At 42.3% G+C, this 15,098-nt stretch overlaps 1 protein-coding gene and 1 non-coding gene across 8 annotated transcripts in view; one reads left to right on the top strand and one right to left on the bottom strand.

The window, feature by feature from the left end:
- Window positions 1-200: 200 nt before the first annotated feature.
- The window catches only part of NEMF (nuclear export mediator factor), a 69,696-nt gene continuing 54,798 nt past the window's right edge, over window positions 201-15,098 (top strand). For 4 of the 7 annotated variants that reach the window (XM_009427766.5, XM_009427767.5, XM_054666511.2 and 1 more), the window contains exons 1-5: window positions 201-912; window positions 1,732-1,800; window positions 1,949-2,051; window positions 7,329-7,454; window positions 12,674-12,822. In XM_009427766.5, coding sequence (XP_009426041.3) covers window positions 854-912; window positions 1,732-1,800; window positions 1,949-2,051; window positions 7,329-7,454; window positions 12,674-12,822 — 506 coding nt within the window. In that variant the 5' untranslated portion in view covers window positions 201-853. The remainder of the gene's footprint in view (window positions 913-1,731; window positions 1,801-1,948; window positions 2,052-7,328; window positions 7,455-12,673; window positions 12,823-15,098) is intronic. The other 3 variants (XM_063793333.1, XM_063793332.1, XM_016926046.4) reach the window with 2 other exon arrangements.
- Window positions 13,709-13,811, bottom strand: LOC112205546 (U6 spliceosomal RNA). The gene has a single exon (XR_002939483.1). It is a non-coding gene; the product is annotated as a U6 spliceosomal RNA (small nuclear RNA).

Genomic DNA, 15,098 nt, shown 5'->3' with positions numbered 1-15,098 from the left:
TCACCTTATAAAGTAGCCTTTCTTCCCATGCATCTATCCTAAGACAAAAGAAATGCAGAATTTACATTCTTACAGGACTATTTTCCTCACTACACTGTGAATCCCCCCTCCCACCCCACCCCCATTGGGAATCTTCTTGTTTTTATTTTTATCTTATTTCACCATTATCTAGCTAAACACTTGCACATTCATGCTGCCAGGTGTTTATGGAGCACCGATTGTACACCAGGTACTGCGGTGAGTCTCAGGGGTACCAAGACCGAGGTTCGATGAGAATCCTGTAATCAACTGCAGAATGCTCCTTCGGAGAACAGGACCCATCAAAATAGGAACTCCGTTTTGAGAGTTCGCCTCGATCGTTGAGGATAATCTTAGAAGGACCGAAGCAGTTCCGTTTCGTTACATTTCAAAATCTTATGTCAAAGTAAGCACGCAGAAAGGGGTCCTTGCTCTTCTACACTGAGCCCTACGGCCCCCCTGTGGGGAAATACTCCTGATAATCATCTCGAAAATTGTTTCGACCAGCAGGGGTCACTATGAAGGCTGACTTGAGCCCAAAACACAATGGGGCACGGTAACCAGACTGGTCCGTAAGGGTTCCAGGAAGGAATGCAGCTTCAAGAGAACAGTTTGAATCTTTATTCGAATTTGAATTTTGGTACAATGAAGAGAGTCAGCTGCAACTTGACAATCGAAATCCTCAGAAAAGCGACACAAATACGTTCGCCTCGAGGAATATTGGGTCTTCTGCGCGGCCGTAGAGCTCCGCCAAGTGCGCCTGCGCGGAAGAGAAGTGGCGTCGAGTCCGGCCGGGCAGTAGAGGAAATTGCGGTAGTGACCCTCGGGCCTCGCCATGAAGAGCCGCTTTAGCACCATTGACCTCCGCGCCGTACTCGCGGAGCTGAATGCTAGGTACAGTACCCTAAGTGACGAGGCTTGTGTGGGGAGTGCAGGAGGCAGAGGCCGGAGTCCCATGGCGCAAACAGACCAGCTTGATGTGTTTCCTTATTTCCTAGTGCGTCTATGGACCTGCCTAGGCCTGAGTGGACAGGCGTGTGGTGTCTTTCCCGTGACCCTTAGGATACCCCTGGGTGTCCCAGGCACCTCGTGCCCCATCCCCCGCGTCCTCCCAGCTCTCTGGCTTGCCCCGCTAGCGCGAAGCTCTTGCATTGTTGGCCTGGGTTGTCCGGGTCGGGCAGGAAACGTTTGTTAAAACACGAGACGCCAGAGTGGTCGTTTGCTTCAGAGGTTTCCAGACGGGGGCTTGGTTTCTTGAACACCTCCCTCCCCTCACCCCAGAGAGAGAGAGAGCATCGCGGTTTTAGCTGGATTGAGCAGATTTGGACTGAGATCTGGATTCTAGTCTGGATTCTATTATTCAGCCCTGTGAGCTTTGTCATATTTTCGGGGCCCTCTTTTATCTTTTTTTTTTTCTCCTTTGTAATAAATTAATTGGATTATATTTTACTGTATTTCTCCCCCAAAATTGGGTCATTTGGAAGACGCAAGTTATAGTGTGTTGTTCCTAGAGCTGATAGACCACTTCTGTTTTTAAATCGTTACTCTTAAGTTTTGAACTGAATCTCCAAATGGCTTTCAGACTCTGCTCCTCGGCTGACTCCATATCCTTAGAGACTGAGATCCGCTCTTTCGGAGCTTTTATTAAATTATGTGTAGTTTTATGTTTCAGACAGTAGTGTAACATGTTACATGTTTCCTTTATCTTTGCAGCTTGCTAGGAATGAGAGTAAACAATGTTTATGATGTGGATAATAAGACATACCTTATTCGTCTTCAAAAGTAAGAACATTTTATAGGCTTATTTTCTCTTTGACAATTAAGTATGAGATTACTGATTTTTTTTTTTTTTTTACCTACATTTTAAGCCTGTTTAGCAATTAGCTTTGGCATATACCCTAAAGAAAAATTCGACTTTTTTCTTCTACAGACCGGACTTTAAAGCTACACTTTTACTTGAATCTGGCATACGAATTCATACAACAGAATTTGAGTGGCCTAAGAATATGATGCCGTCTAGTTTTGCCATGAAGGTAAACTTGTTACGCTTGAAGCTAAATTTTAAGAGATTGCTCACTAACAAGTTTTTAATTGGGGTTTCCTTCACTGTTACGAATAAAGTGCAGATAAAATGAAGGTAAAGGGAGTGGTTGACAGATAATGGGTTGAATAAAGTGAATATTTATTAATTGATTTCTCCCCATTACCTTTCACATCCTGTTCTGCTCCAGATCTTCTGTTTCCGCAGTCACTATTAGAGTTCAAGCTTTTATCACATTCAGCCTTACAGTTCCTTAACTGTAATTCACTTCTCTGCATCAAAACAATTCTAAATTAGACCAACGTTAATTTTTTTGTTTTTGTTTGTTTGTTTTTTTGTTTGTTTTTGAGAAGGAGTCTCGCTCTGTCACCCAGGCTGGAGTGCGGTGGCACAGTCTTGGCTCACTGCAACCTCTGCCTCCCAGGTTCAAGTGATTCTCTTGCCTCAGCCTCCTCAGTAGCTGGGATTACAGGTGTGTGCCACCAGACCCGGCTAATTTCTCTATTTTTAGTAGAGATGGGGTTTCACCATGTTGGCCAGTCTGATCTCAAATGCGTGACCTCAGGTGATCTGCCAGCCTCAGCCTCCTGAAGTGCTGGGATTACAGGCATGAGCCACCGCGCCTGGCCCAACATTAATTTTTTTAAAGTATAATTTTCATTAGTTACCTCACCTTTTATGGTTTCCTAATTTCTAAATCCATATTCTATAGCCTAACATTCTTGGCTTTCTGTGTTCTTTCTCCTCCCTGCCCCACCTTTTTTTCCTAGTCTTATCTTCCAGAACTCACTTTTGTGAGTCGTATTCCTCTGTACCCAGTCAGTATTTTTTTTTTTTTTGGAGTACTCACTGACATTAATATGTTACTAAGTCTTTTTATTTTTCTGTTTTGTTTTTACTATTAAAACAGATTTTTACATGGGTGGGCATGCTACCCATTCTTTTATTGATGTAACATATAGATTGAAAATTCATGTGGTACACGAGACTTTCGAGTCACATATACTTAACTTTGAATTAATGGCTTTGTCAGAAAGTAATTTTATAACCTGGAAAAGTTACTTAACCTCTTGGAATTTAGTTTCTTTAAATGTAAAATGGGGATAGTACCTCCTTCATGAAATTATTGGATTAATTGAAATGATATATAAAACACCTAAAACAGACCAGGTGCGGTGGCTCATGCCTGTAATCCCAACACTTTGGGAGGCTGAGGCAGGTGGATCACTTGAGGTCAGAAGTTCAAGGCCAGCCCAGCCAACATGGTGAAACCCTGTCTCTACTGGCCAGGCGTGGTGGCACACGCCTGTAATTCCAGCTACTTGGGAGGATGGGGCAGGAGAACCACTTGAACCTGGGAGATAGAGATTGCAGTCAGCTGAGTTCGCACGGTTTCACTCCAGCCTGGGCGACAGAGCGAGACTCCATCTAAAAAAAAAAGAAAGGCACCTGAAACAATACCTGACACATATTAGAACTCCATACATGTTCATTTCCTTCCTGCTCCGCTCCTTACTTTGGAAATGTATCTGTTATGGCATTGAGTTATTTCATTAGAGGCTTTACAGAGAAGAGCTTTACCCCCCAGCAATTTAGAGTCTGTTTTGGATTACAAATTAGGTAAGTGTTTCCATATCACAAGGGCTTTCACAAAATTCTCAGATTATTAAAGTTTAATTTATTTAATAGTAACCCAAAATAGTTCTTTTGGGGCCTGTCCTTAATAATAATGACAATAATAATGCTACCTGTTGTGTAGCACTTTTTAAGGCAGATGAATAATATGTATTTCATTTAAGTTGTTTAGCAACTCAGTGGACTGTGAAGAACAAATACAATTTCAGTTTTATGGATGAGGTAACAGGCCAATGAAATAGGACACTGGGATTGTGTAAACATCTCCAAATCAGACTACACTAATAGGTCAGTCACTTTAAAAAATACTTAGAATTCTATGGGTTAGGTGTACGTGTCAATCTAAATGTATAGAAAGATTTCCTCAATGGAGCAGACAATGTTAAGCACTTTATAAATCAAAGAGCTGTTACTGTTGCCTGGCACAGGCAGAGTTATGTCTATTATGTGATAAATCACAGTGGTTGTTCCAGTATTCACATTTGGGGATGACAGCTATAGCTTTGTGGCACACAGCAGCAGGTTGATTTCACCAAGCTGTTGATAGGGAAATGAAACAAGCTTTAAATATGTACTATGTGTCCATCTGTACTCTCCATGATAAATAATCCCCTTTTTACTATTCCTTTGTGTGAACTTCTGTCCTTTCAATGATGCCTTTTGTCTTCATTTTTCTTGAATAAAATTATTACTCAGGGACTCTGGAAGAACTGATTGTGATTTTCCTCTAGGGATTTAAAGATAGCCCTACATGTAGGTTACTGTTTAATCAAATCAGTATAGGTCATTCTTAAAACTACTGAGTTAAGGAGGAGCAGATTGTTTATCCTAGGAAGTTATTCTGCCTATGTGAGTATATAAAATGCGAATTTCAGTCAATTTGAGCTATAAGGTCTGGAGAAGAACTCTTCTTAGTTATGAAAATGTTAGCATTAATTTTAATAATGAATTTATGTGTTTCTTGTTGTTTTTTTCAACCTCTGTCAAGGAGTGGATTTTTTGTCCTTTTTTTGAAGGTGGTTTTAGATTAACTTCTGTAAAATTTGTTTCGTATTTAAGTCTTTTTTTTTTTTTGAGACGGAGTCTTGCTCTGTCACCAGGCTGGAGGGCAGTGGCGCAGTCTTGGCTCACTGAAACCTCAGTCTGCTGGGTTCAAGTGATTCTCGTGTCTCAGCCTCCCAAGTAGCTGGGATTACAGGCACACGCCACCATGCCTGGCTAATTTTTGTATTTTTAGTAGAGATGGGGTTTCACCATGTTGGCCAGGCTGGTCTTGAACTCCTGACGTCGTGATCCGCCTGCCTCGGCCTCCCAGAGTGCTGGGATTACAGGCGTGAGCTGCCATACCCAGACCGTATTTGAGTCTTGAAGAAAGCATTCTTTCTTATTGATCTTAACTAAAGGGTCTTTTATATTAAAAAATTAGAAACAATTGTAAGATATTTTAGAGGCTACAGAGTAGTGTTGTTACCAGTCCATGTCATACTTCAATATTTGTACAAAAAGACGGTACATGTAATCTAAAAGAGTAGGTATTGCCAAGTAAATTGTATTTGGATTTGATATGCTAATATTATTTTAATTGTTAATAAGAAAAAAAACCTTATGGCCAGGGATAGGAGGAAAGGGATTTAATAAAGAATGAGAGTTATTACATTGGATTGAAATAGGTTATCAAAAGCTTAGAGACGATACGAGGAAAATTCTCTTTGGGTTATATTAGTAAAGTTTGTAGGAATAAGCTGGGCACAGTGGCAGGGCACTTGTAATCCTAGCTACTTGGGAGGCTAAGGTGGGAGGATTGCTTGAGTCCAGGAGTTTGAGCCTTGCCTGGGCAACAGAGAGACTCTGTCCCTTTCTTTTTTTTTTTTTTTTTTGAGACAGAGTCTTGCTCTGTTTCCCAGGCTGGATTGCAGTAGTGTCATCTCGGCTCACTGTAACCTCCGCCTCTTGGGTTCAAGCGATTCTTTTGCCTCAGCCTCCTGAGTAGCTGGGATTACAGGCATGCGCCAGCACGCCCAGCTAATTTTTGTATTTTTAGTAGAGATGGGGTTTCACCATATTGGCCAGGCTGGTCTTGAACTCCTGACCTCAAGTGATCCACCTACCTCGGCCTCCCAAAGTGTTGGGATTACAGGCCTGAGCCACCGCTCCTGGCAAAGACTCTGTCTCTTAAAAAAAAAAAAAAAAAAGAATTGGTAGGGGTAACTGGATATAAGGTGGTGGACTATTTACAGGATACCATAAGCCATAAGCTCATGGTCCATAGTTGATATGTATTAGAAGTAGAAGATTAGTGGAAACAATTAATTAATTTTGAACATAAATGAAGCACACAAAAGGGAAATTTGGCATACTTAGAAGTGTCATCAAAGAGACTTAAAAAAAATAAAGGGACTGGGTGTGGTGGCTCACGCCTGTAATCCTAACACTTTGGGAGGCCGAGGTGGGCAGATTGCCTGAGCTCAGGAGTTCGAGACCAGCCTGGGCAACGTGGTGAAACCCCGTCTCTACTAAAATACAAAAAATTAGCCAGGCGTGGTAGTGGGCGCCTGTAGTCCCAGCTACTCTTGGGAGGGTGAGGCAGGAGGATTGCTTGAACCTGGGAGGCAGAAGTTGCAGTGAGCCAAGATTGTGCTACTGTACTCCAGCCTGGGTGACAAAGTGAGACTCCGTCTCCAAAAAAAATAAAAATAAAAATAAATAAATAAAGGTTGGCTGGGCACAGTGGCTCACGCCTGTAATCCCAGCACTTTGGGAGGCTGAGGTGGGCGGATCACAAGGTCAGAACTTCGAGACCAGCCTGACCAACATGGTGAAACCCCGTCTCTATTAAAAATAGAAAAATTAGCCGGGTGTGGTGGCACACGCCTGTAATTTCAGCTACTCAGGAGGCTGAGGCAGGAGAATCACTTGAACCTGGGAGGCGGAGGTTGCAGTGAGCTGAGACTGTGCCACTGCATTCCAGCCTGGGCGACAGAGCGAGACTCTGTCTCAAAATAAAGTAAATAAATAAAGGTTGTGGCTTTTGAGTGAGGTCATTAGGACAACAACAAGGAATTTAGCAGTGGTATAAAGCAACAAAGCAAATTTTGCTATAGGTCCATCATTCTCTACTTAAAAATTGAAAATAAAAGCCTGGCTCAGTAGCTTACGCTTGTAATCCCAGCATTTTGGGAGGCCAAGGCAGGAGGATTGCTTGTGCCCAGGAGTTTGAGATTAGCCTGGGCAACATAGTGAGACCCTGTCTCTACAAATAATGAAAAAATTAGCTGGGGATAGTGGCATGTGCCTGTGGTCCCAATCCTCAGGAGGCTGATGCAGGAGGATCACCTGAGCCAGGGAAGTCGAGGCTGCAGCGAGCCATGATCACACCTCTGGGCTCCAGTTTGGGTGACAGAGTGAGACCCTGTCTTAAAAAAATGCAAATAAAACACTGTTTCAGAGTTAGTGTTTATAATAAAATGTTTTCCTTCTGATTATCATCTGCAATCTATTACTTTATGACTATACTGTTATTCACAACGTTTTAAATATTCCTGATGATAATGAAAAGAAGCTTATTTATAAACCAATACCAAGTGGTTAGGAATTCACTTTTACTAAATGAATGCCTTTTTCTTTCTCTTGCTAGTGCCGAAAACATTTGAAGAGTCGGAGATTAGTCAGTGCAAAACAGCTTGGTGTGGATAGAATTGTAGATTTTCAATTTGGAAGTGATGAAGCTGCTTATCATTTAATCATTGAGCTCTATGATAGGGTAAGTTAAATTTGTGGGATATGGTGAAGGAAAATTCCTTATTAATCATTTTGTAATAGTGCTATATAACATGAGTGGGGGAACATTTTTTTTCTGTGTCAAAGGTTGTTACTACCCTAGGAAATGGGTGCCACACAAATAAAATAAAATTTTCCAGTAATAACCTTCATTTTATCTGTAGGTCTGAGTTTAGACAGACTTTAGCCATTTAGAATAGCCTTATGAATGTAGGAGATGAAGATCTGAGAAGTAAATTATTTGGTACTTGACATTTCAGGACTAATATGCAACCAGAAAATAGTCAAATACGGTCATGCACTGATGCGCTGTATGTATAGTGATGTTTCAGTCAACAACAGACTGCATATAAACGTTGGTCCTGTAAGATTGTAATGGATCTAATAAATTCTTACTGCTTAGTGACATCTTGATCCTGACTCTGTGTAGGCCTAGGCTGGTGTGTGAGTTTGTGTGTTAGTTTTTAACAAAAACATTAAAAGTAAAAACAAAACAATTTAAAATGGAAAAAAGCTTAGAGAATATGGATCTAAAGAAAGAAAGTATTGTACAGCTGTACGATATGTGTTTTAAGCTAAGTGTTATTACAAGAGTCAAAAAGCTAAAAAGTTTAACGTTTATAAAGTAAAAAAGTTCCAGGAAGCTAAGGTTAATTTATTATTGAAGAAAGAAAAACATCTTAAAAATAAATTTGGCTGAGCACAATGACTCAGGCCGGGCACAGTGGCTCACACCTGTAATCCTAGCATTTTGGGAGGCCGAGGAGGGCAGATCACCTGAGGTCAGGAGTTCAAGACCAGCCTGGCCAACATGGCAAAACCCCATCTCTATTAAAAAATACAAAAATTAGCTGGGCGTGGTGGCGGGCACCTATAATCCCAGCTACTCGGGAGGCTGAGGCAGGAGAATCACTTGAACCTGGGAGGCGGAGATTCCAGTGAGCTCAGATTGTGTCACTGTGCTCCAGCCTGGGCAACAGAGCAAGACTTTGTCTCAAAAATAAATAAACTAACTAACTAACTAACTTAATCTGGGCCGGGTGTGGTGGCTCACACCTGTAATCCCAGCACTTTGGGAGGCCAAGGCGAGTGGATCACCTGAGGTCAGGAGTTTGAGACCAGCCCACCCAATGTGGCAAAACTGCATCTCTACTAAAAATACAAAAATTAGCCTGGTGTGGTGGTGCGTGCCTGTAGTCCCAGCTACTCGGGAGGCTGAGGCAGGAGAATCACTTGAACCTGGGAGGCAGTGGTTGCAGTGAGCTGAGATCATGCCATTGTACTCCAGCTCAGGTGACAGAGTGAGATTCAGTCTCAAAAAGGAAAAAAATATATATATATGTGTGTGTGTGTGTATGTATGTATATAAATAAATACATAAATTTAATCTGGTCTGAGGTAAGCATAATTTTTTTAAAAATTAAAAAATAAAAAACAAATTTAGTGTAGCCCAAGTGTGCAGTATTTATCAAGTCTACAGTAGTATGCAGTAATGTCCCAGGCCTTCACATTTACTCACTGTCACTCACCCAGAGCAGTTTTCAGTCCTGCATGCTCCATTCATGGTAAGTGCCCTATACAGGTGTTCCATTTTTAATCTTTTATACCAGGGATCTTCAACCCCTGTGCCACAGACTGGAACCGGTCTGTGGAACCAGGCCACACGGCAGGAGGTGAGCAGTATTCGAGTGAGCATTACTCACCTGAGCTCTGCCTCCTGTCAGATCAGTGGTGGCATTAGATTCTTATAGGAGCGTGAACCCTATTGTGAACTGTGCATGCAAGGGATCTAGGTTGCGTGCTTCTTGCGAGAATCTAATGCCTGATGATCTGAGGTGGAACAGTTTCATCCGGAAACCATACCCCTGCACCCCCCATCCATGGAAAAATTGTCTTCCATGAAACTGGTCCCTGGTGCCAAAGGCTGGGGACTGCGGTTTTTTTGTTTTGTTTTGTTTTGTTTTGTTTTTTTTGAGACAGAGTCTCACTTTGTTGCCCAGGCTGCAGTGCAAGGGTGTGATCTCAGCTCACTGCAACCTCTGCCTCCCGGGTTCAAGCGATCCTAGTGCCTCAGCCTCCTGAGTAGCTGGTATTACTGGCATGTACTACCATGCCCAGCTAATTTTTGTATTTTTAGTAGAGATGGGGTTTCACCATATTGGCCAGACTGTTCTCAAAGTCCTGACCTCAGGTGATCTGCTCACCTTGGCCTCCCAAAATGCTGGGATCACAGGCATGAGCCACTGTGCCTGGCCTGGAACTGTTGTTGTAATACCATATTTTTACTGTACTTTTTCTATATTTAGATATACTTAAATACACAAATACTTGCCATTGTATTACGGTTGACTACAGTATTCAGTAACATGCTATACAGATTCCTAGCCTAGGAGCAATAGGTTATATCATATCTTTGGTGGATGTATTAGGCTACACCATCTAGGTTTGTGTAAGTATACTCTATTACGTTCACACGACATCGAAGTTGCCTAAATGCATTTCTTAGAATGCATCCCCATTGTTAAGCAATGCATGACATTGGGTCTGCCTTATTTTATGCAATATTTTTTTATTTTTTTGAGATAGAGTCTTGCTCTGTTGGCCAGCCTGGAATGCAGTGGCATGATCAGGGCTTACTGCAAACTCGGCCTCCTGGGCTCAAGTGACCCTCTTGCCTTAGCCTTTCATGTAGCTGGTACCACAGATGTGCACCACCATGCCTGGCCAATTTTTTTATTTTTTGTAGAGACAGACTCTCACTTCGTTTCCCAGGCTGACCTTGGACCCCTGGCTCAAGCAATCTTCCCATCTCAACCTCCTAAGGTGTTGGGATTACGGGGGTGAGCCACCACGCCTGGCTCTTTTATTCAATGTATAATGTCTGTGAGATTCATTGATGTTGAGAATTCCCTTAGCTCCACATCCTTAGCAACATTTGATATGATCTCTTAGAGCTCTTTATCTAATCTGATTATGAGCCCTTTGCTGATTATTTGTGTAGTAAATGTCCTTTTCTACTCTAACCTGAGTCTTTACTCTTTCTTTTTTTTTATTTTTTAATTTTTTTTGAGAATAAGTCTCACCCTGTCGCCAGGCTGGAGTGCAGTGGTGTGATCTTGGCTCACTGCAACCTCCGCCTCCCGGGTTCAAGCGATTCTCCTGCCTTAGCCTCCCGAGTAGCTGGGATTACAGGCACCTGCCACCACGCCCAGCTAGTTTTTGTACTCTTAGTAAAACAGGGATTCACCATGTTGGCCAGTCTGGTCTTGAACTCCTGACCTCAGATAATCTGCCCACCTTGGCCTCCCAAAGTGCTGGGATTACAGGCATGAGCCACTGCGCCCGGCCTGCTACTAGTTTTTCAGCACTTAGTAATTTCTGGTTATCTATCCCTCTAACCAAGGTAAATGGTGGCTACATTTACTGAAGCCACTTACATTGCAACCTGTCATTTCAGATGAATTTGGGATTACTCCCACCGTATTCTGTGACTATCTTGTAAACAGCTGTAAGGCATTTTTGACTGTTTTCATGGATGCTTCTTTGTATTTTAATTACACCTGTAGAGTAACTCTGATCTTCACTGTCAGTAATAAATTTGGAAGGTGGTATTCTTTCGTTAGCTTTATTTTCATTATGTTCCCCCTTCTTTTTTATTGAAAAGGTTATCTAGCAATATTAAATTTTAAAGTCTTTAATTCTAAATCTTTAAGAAGTAATTTCATTTTAGCCTACATATGCCTTCCATTTTCTAGGATACAACTTTTTTGTGTGTCTTTGCTATGTTTTACCTAACATTATTTATATTTTCCTTTTTTTCTTTTTAACATTGTTTCCATTAGGTAACCTCTTTCTACTATTTTGTTGTGTTGAGCTATCATAATTTAATTTCCCTAACTTTTACATTTAGGCTGTTTGGGTTTTTTTTTTTTCTATTGTAGATAAATTTCAGTGAACATCTTTTTTTTTTGAGACGGAGTTTCGCTCTTGTTGCCCAGGCTGGAGTGCAATGGTGTGATCTCGGCTCACAGCAACCTCCGCCTCCCAGGTTCAAGCCATTCTCCTGCCTCAGCCTCCTGAGTAGCTGGGATTACAGGCATGCGCCACCATGCCTGGCTAATTTTGTATTTTTAGTAGAGACGGGGTTTCTCCATGTTGGTCAGGCTGGTCTTGAACTCCGGACCTCAGGTGATCTGCCCGCCTCAGCCTCCCAAAGTGCTGGGATTACAGGCGTGAGCCACCGCGCCCAGCCATTCAGTGAACATCTTTAAGCATATTGCCTTTGGTTTTACTGGAGTGTTGGAGTTACTTCATTGGGCTACATTACCAAATGTGGAAATATGTGGGCAAATGGTATAATTAACTATATTGCTCTTGCCATGTAACTATTAATATTAAAAGACAAATTGCAGGTGAAAGTGTAATATGTTCCTTGCCTGGCTGGCTTCTGAAATTGACCACATTTTCTTTCTCAATTTTTTTTTTTTTTTTTTTTTTTAAGACGAGAGTTTCGCTCTTGTTGCCCAGGCTGGAGTGCAATGGCTCAGTCTCAGCTCACTGCAACCTCCACCTCCCAGGTTCAAGTGATTCTCCTGCCTCAGTCTCCCAAGTGGCTGGGATTACAGGCATGCACCACCACGCCCAACTAATTTTGTATTTTTAGTAGAGACAGGGTTTCTCCATGTTGGTCAAGCTGGTTTTGAACTCCCGACCTCAGGTGATCCTCCTGCCTCGGCCTCCCAGAGTGCTGTGATTACAGGCATGAGCCACCATGCCTGGCTTCTTTCTCAATTTTTAAGTAGTCTCAAAAATGATTTGCTTTGTTTTTTTCTGTTTTGTTTTGTTTTTTTATTTCCTTTTTTTTTTTTTTTTGAGACAGAGTTTGCTCTTGTTGCCCAGGCTGGAATGCAGTGGTGCGATCTCAACTCACTGCAGTCTCCACCCCCCAGATTCAAGTGATTCTCCTGCCTCAGCCTCCCAAGTAGCTGGGATTATAGGCACCCGCCACCATACCTGGCTAACTTTTGTATTTTTAGTAGAGATGGAATTTCACCATGTTGGCCAGGCTGGTCTCAAAGTCCTGACCTCAAGTGATCTGCCTGCCTCGGCCTTCCACAGTGCTGGGGTTACAGGTGTGAGCCACTGTGCCCGGCCTCAAAAATTATTTGAAAGAGTGCTAAATTGTATTTTATTTTATTGCAGGGGAACATTGTTCTTACAGATTATGAGTACGTAATTTTAAATATTCTAAGGTTTCGAACTGATGAGGCAGATGATGTTAAATTTGCTGTTCGTGAACGCTATCCACTTGATCATGCTAGAGCTGCTGAACCTTTGCTTACTTTGGAAAGGTAAAGTGTTTTGTTTTTAAACCCATTTCATGTTGTATTAAAATGTACTGGGCAACATAATGAGACCCTGTCTCTTAAAAAAAAGGTAAAATGGGTCATATGTCAGAACGTGAAAGAACTGTGAGATAAAATTGTTTTACTTAGATAACGTAACTCAATTTAGACTGTTTGTACTACATGAATGTGCATGTAAGCAATTAAGTCTTATTTGGGAGAGGCAAATGTATGTCCTTAGGTGTTTTTTTTTTTTTTGAGATGGAGTCTCGCTCTGTTGCTCAGGCTAGAGAGCAGTGGCACGATCTCAGCTCACTGCAACCTCTGCATCCCAGGTTCAAGCGATTCTCCTGCCGCAGCCTCCCGAGTAGCTGGGACTATAGGCGTGCGCCACCACGCCCAGCTAACTTTTGTATTTTTAGTAGAGATGGGGTTTCAACATGTTAGCCTTGCTGGTCTTGATCTCTTGACCTCAGGCAATCTGCCTGCCTCGGCCTCCCAAAGTACTGGGATTACAGGCATGAGCCACTGCGCTCGGTTGTCTTTAGTTTTTTTAGAGGTGGTGTCTCACTCCCCCTTCCCTGAGGCTGGAGTGCAGTTGGCGTGATCATAGCTCACTGCAGTCTTGAACTCCTGGGCTCAAGCAATCCTCCTGCCTCAGCCTCCCAAGTAGATGGAACTACAGGAGCCCACCACAATGCCTGGCTAATTTTTAAATTTTTTTGTAGACATGGGGTCTTGCTTTGTCGCCCAAGTTGGTCATGAACTTGTGGCTTTAGCAATCCTCCTGCTTCAGCCTTCTAAAGTGTTGGAGTTACAGGTATGAGCGACCGGGCCCAGCCAATGTCTTTCTTTTTCATTTTAATTTTTTAAAATTTTAAATTTAAAATTAAAAAATGTGGAACACTTAACAAATTTCATGTCATCCTTGTGCAGGGGTCGTGCTAATCTCTGTTTCGTTCTAATTTTAGTATATGTGCTGCCGAAGCAAGCCCAATGTGTTTTTTAGCTAAGTTTTGGGTTACTTCAAATGGTTATGATTTCTTGGTAAATTGAGGAGACTTACTAGCTACTCTGTGAGAAGACAGATGGATATCTTGTGCAGAGGGCAAAGGGAGAGAAATTCTGGTTTACGTAAGAAAAAGGGAAGTAAGGTGAGGTAAAGTGATGATTGTAGCTGTATTTTTGTATTTCAGCTGTATTCCAGCTAGCTGGAAGGCCCTGCTGACTCATATTCTATAGCAGTGGTTCCTAAAGTTTAACATACATCATTTCTTTGTTCCTTTTCCACTCCCACTGCTTCACTTAACTAGTCTACATTAAATAAATAAATAAAGTTGATCAGGCACTGTAGCTCACGCCTGTAATTCCAGCACTTTGGGAGGCCGAGGGGGATGGATCACCTGAGGTCAGGAGTTCAGACCAGCCTGACCAACATGGTGAAACCCCGACTCTACTAAATTAAAAAAAAAAAAATTAGCCGGGCATGGTGGTGCATGCCTGTAATTTCAGCTATTTGGGAGGCTGAGGCAGGAGAATCTCTTGAACCCAGGAGGCAGAGGTTGCAGTGAGCCGAGATTGCGCCATTGCACTCCAGCCTTGGCAACAGAGCAAAACTCTGTCTCAAAAATAAAAAAAATTAACATGCTTCAGCATTACCTGGAGGGCTTGTTAAAACGTAGATTGCCACCCCCATCCTCTGCTAATTCAGTAGATCTAGTCTAGGACCCAGGAATTTGCATTTCTAACTAGTTCTCAGGTAATGCTGATGCTGGTATGGGGACCACATTGATGTACAGCATTCTTAAAAGTTGTTAGATGCTGGCTGGGCACGGTGTCTCACGCCTGTAATCCCACCGCTTTGGGAGGCCAAGGCGGGCGGATCACAAGGTCAGGAGATTGAGACCATCCTGGCTAATATGGTGAAACCCCGTCTCTACTAAAAATACAAAAAATTAGCCGGGCGTGGTGGCGGGCGCCTGTAGTCCTAGCTACTCGGGAGGCTGAGGCAGGAGAATGGCGTGAACCCAGGAGGCGGAGCTTGTAGCGAGCCGAGATCGTGCCACTGTACTTCAGCCTGGGCGACAGAGCAAGATGCCGTCTCAAAAAAAAAAAAAAAAAAACCAAACAAAAAAAAAGTTGTTCGATGCTTAATTAGGTAAACCATTTTGGATATTAAGATATGGCAGGAAAACTTACAAACATTTAACTTTTACAGAAAAATGTCATTTTTATGTCATTTATATGTGGGCACATTGCTGACAATATGCCTTGGTCGAAAA

The sequence above is a fragment of the Pan troglodytes genome, chromosome 15 (assembly GCF_028858775.2).
Source record: "Pan troglodytes isolate AG18354 chromosome 15, NHGRI_mPanTro3-v2.0_pri, whole genome shotgun sequence".
Taxonomy (NCBI): Eukaryota; Metazoa; Chordata; class Mammalia; order Primates; family Hominidae; genus Pan; species Pan troglodytes.
This window is presented reverse-complemented; position numbering and strand designations above follow the sequence as displayed.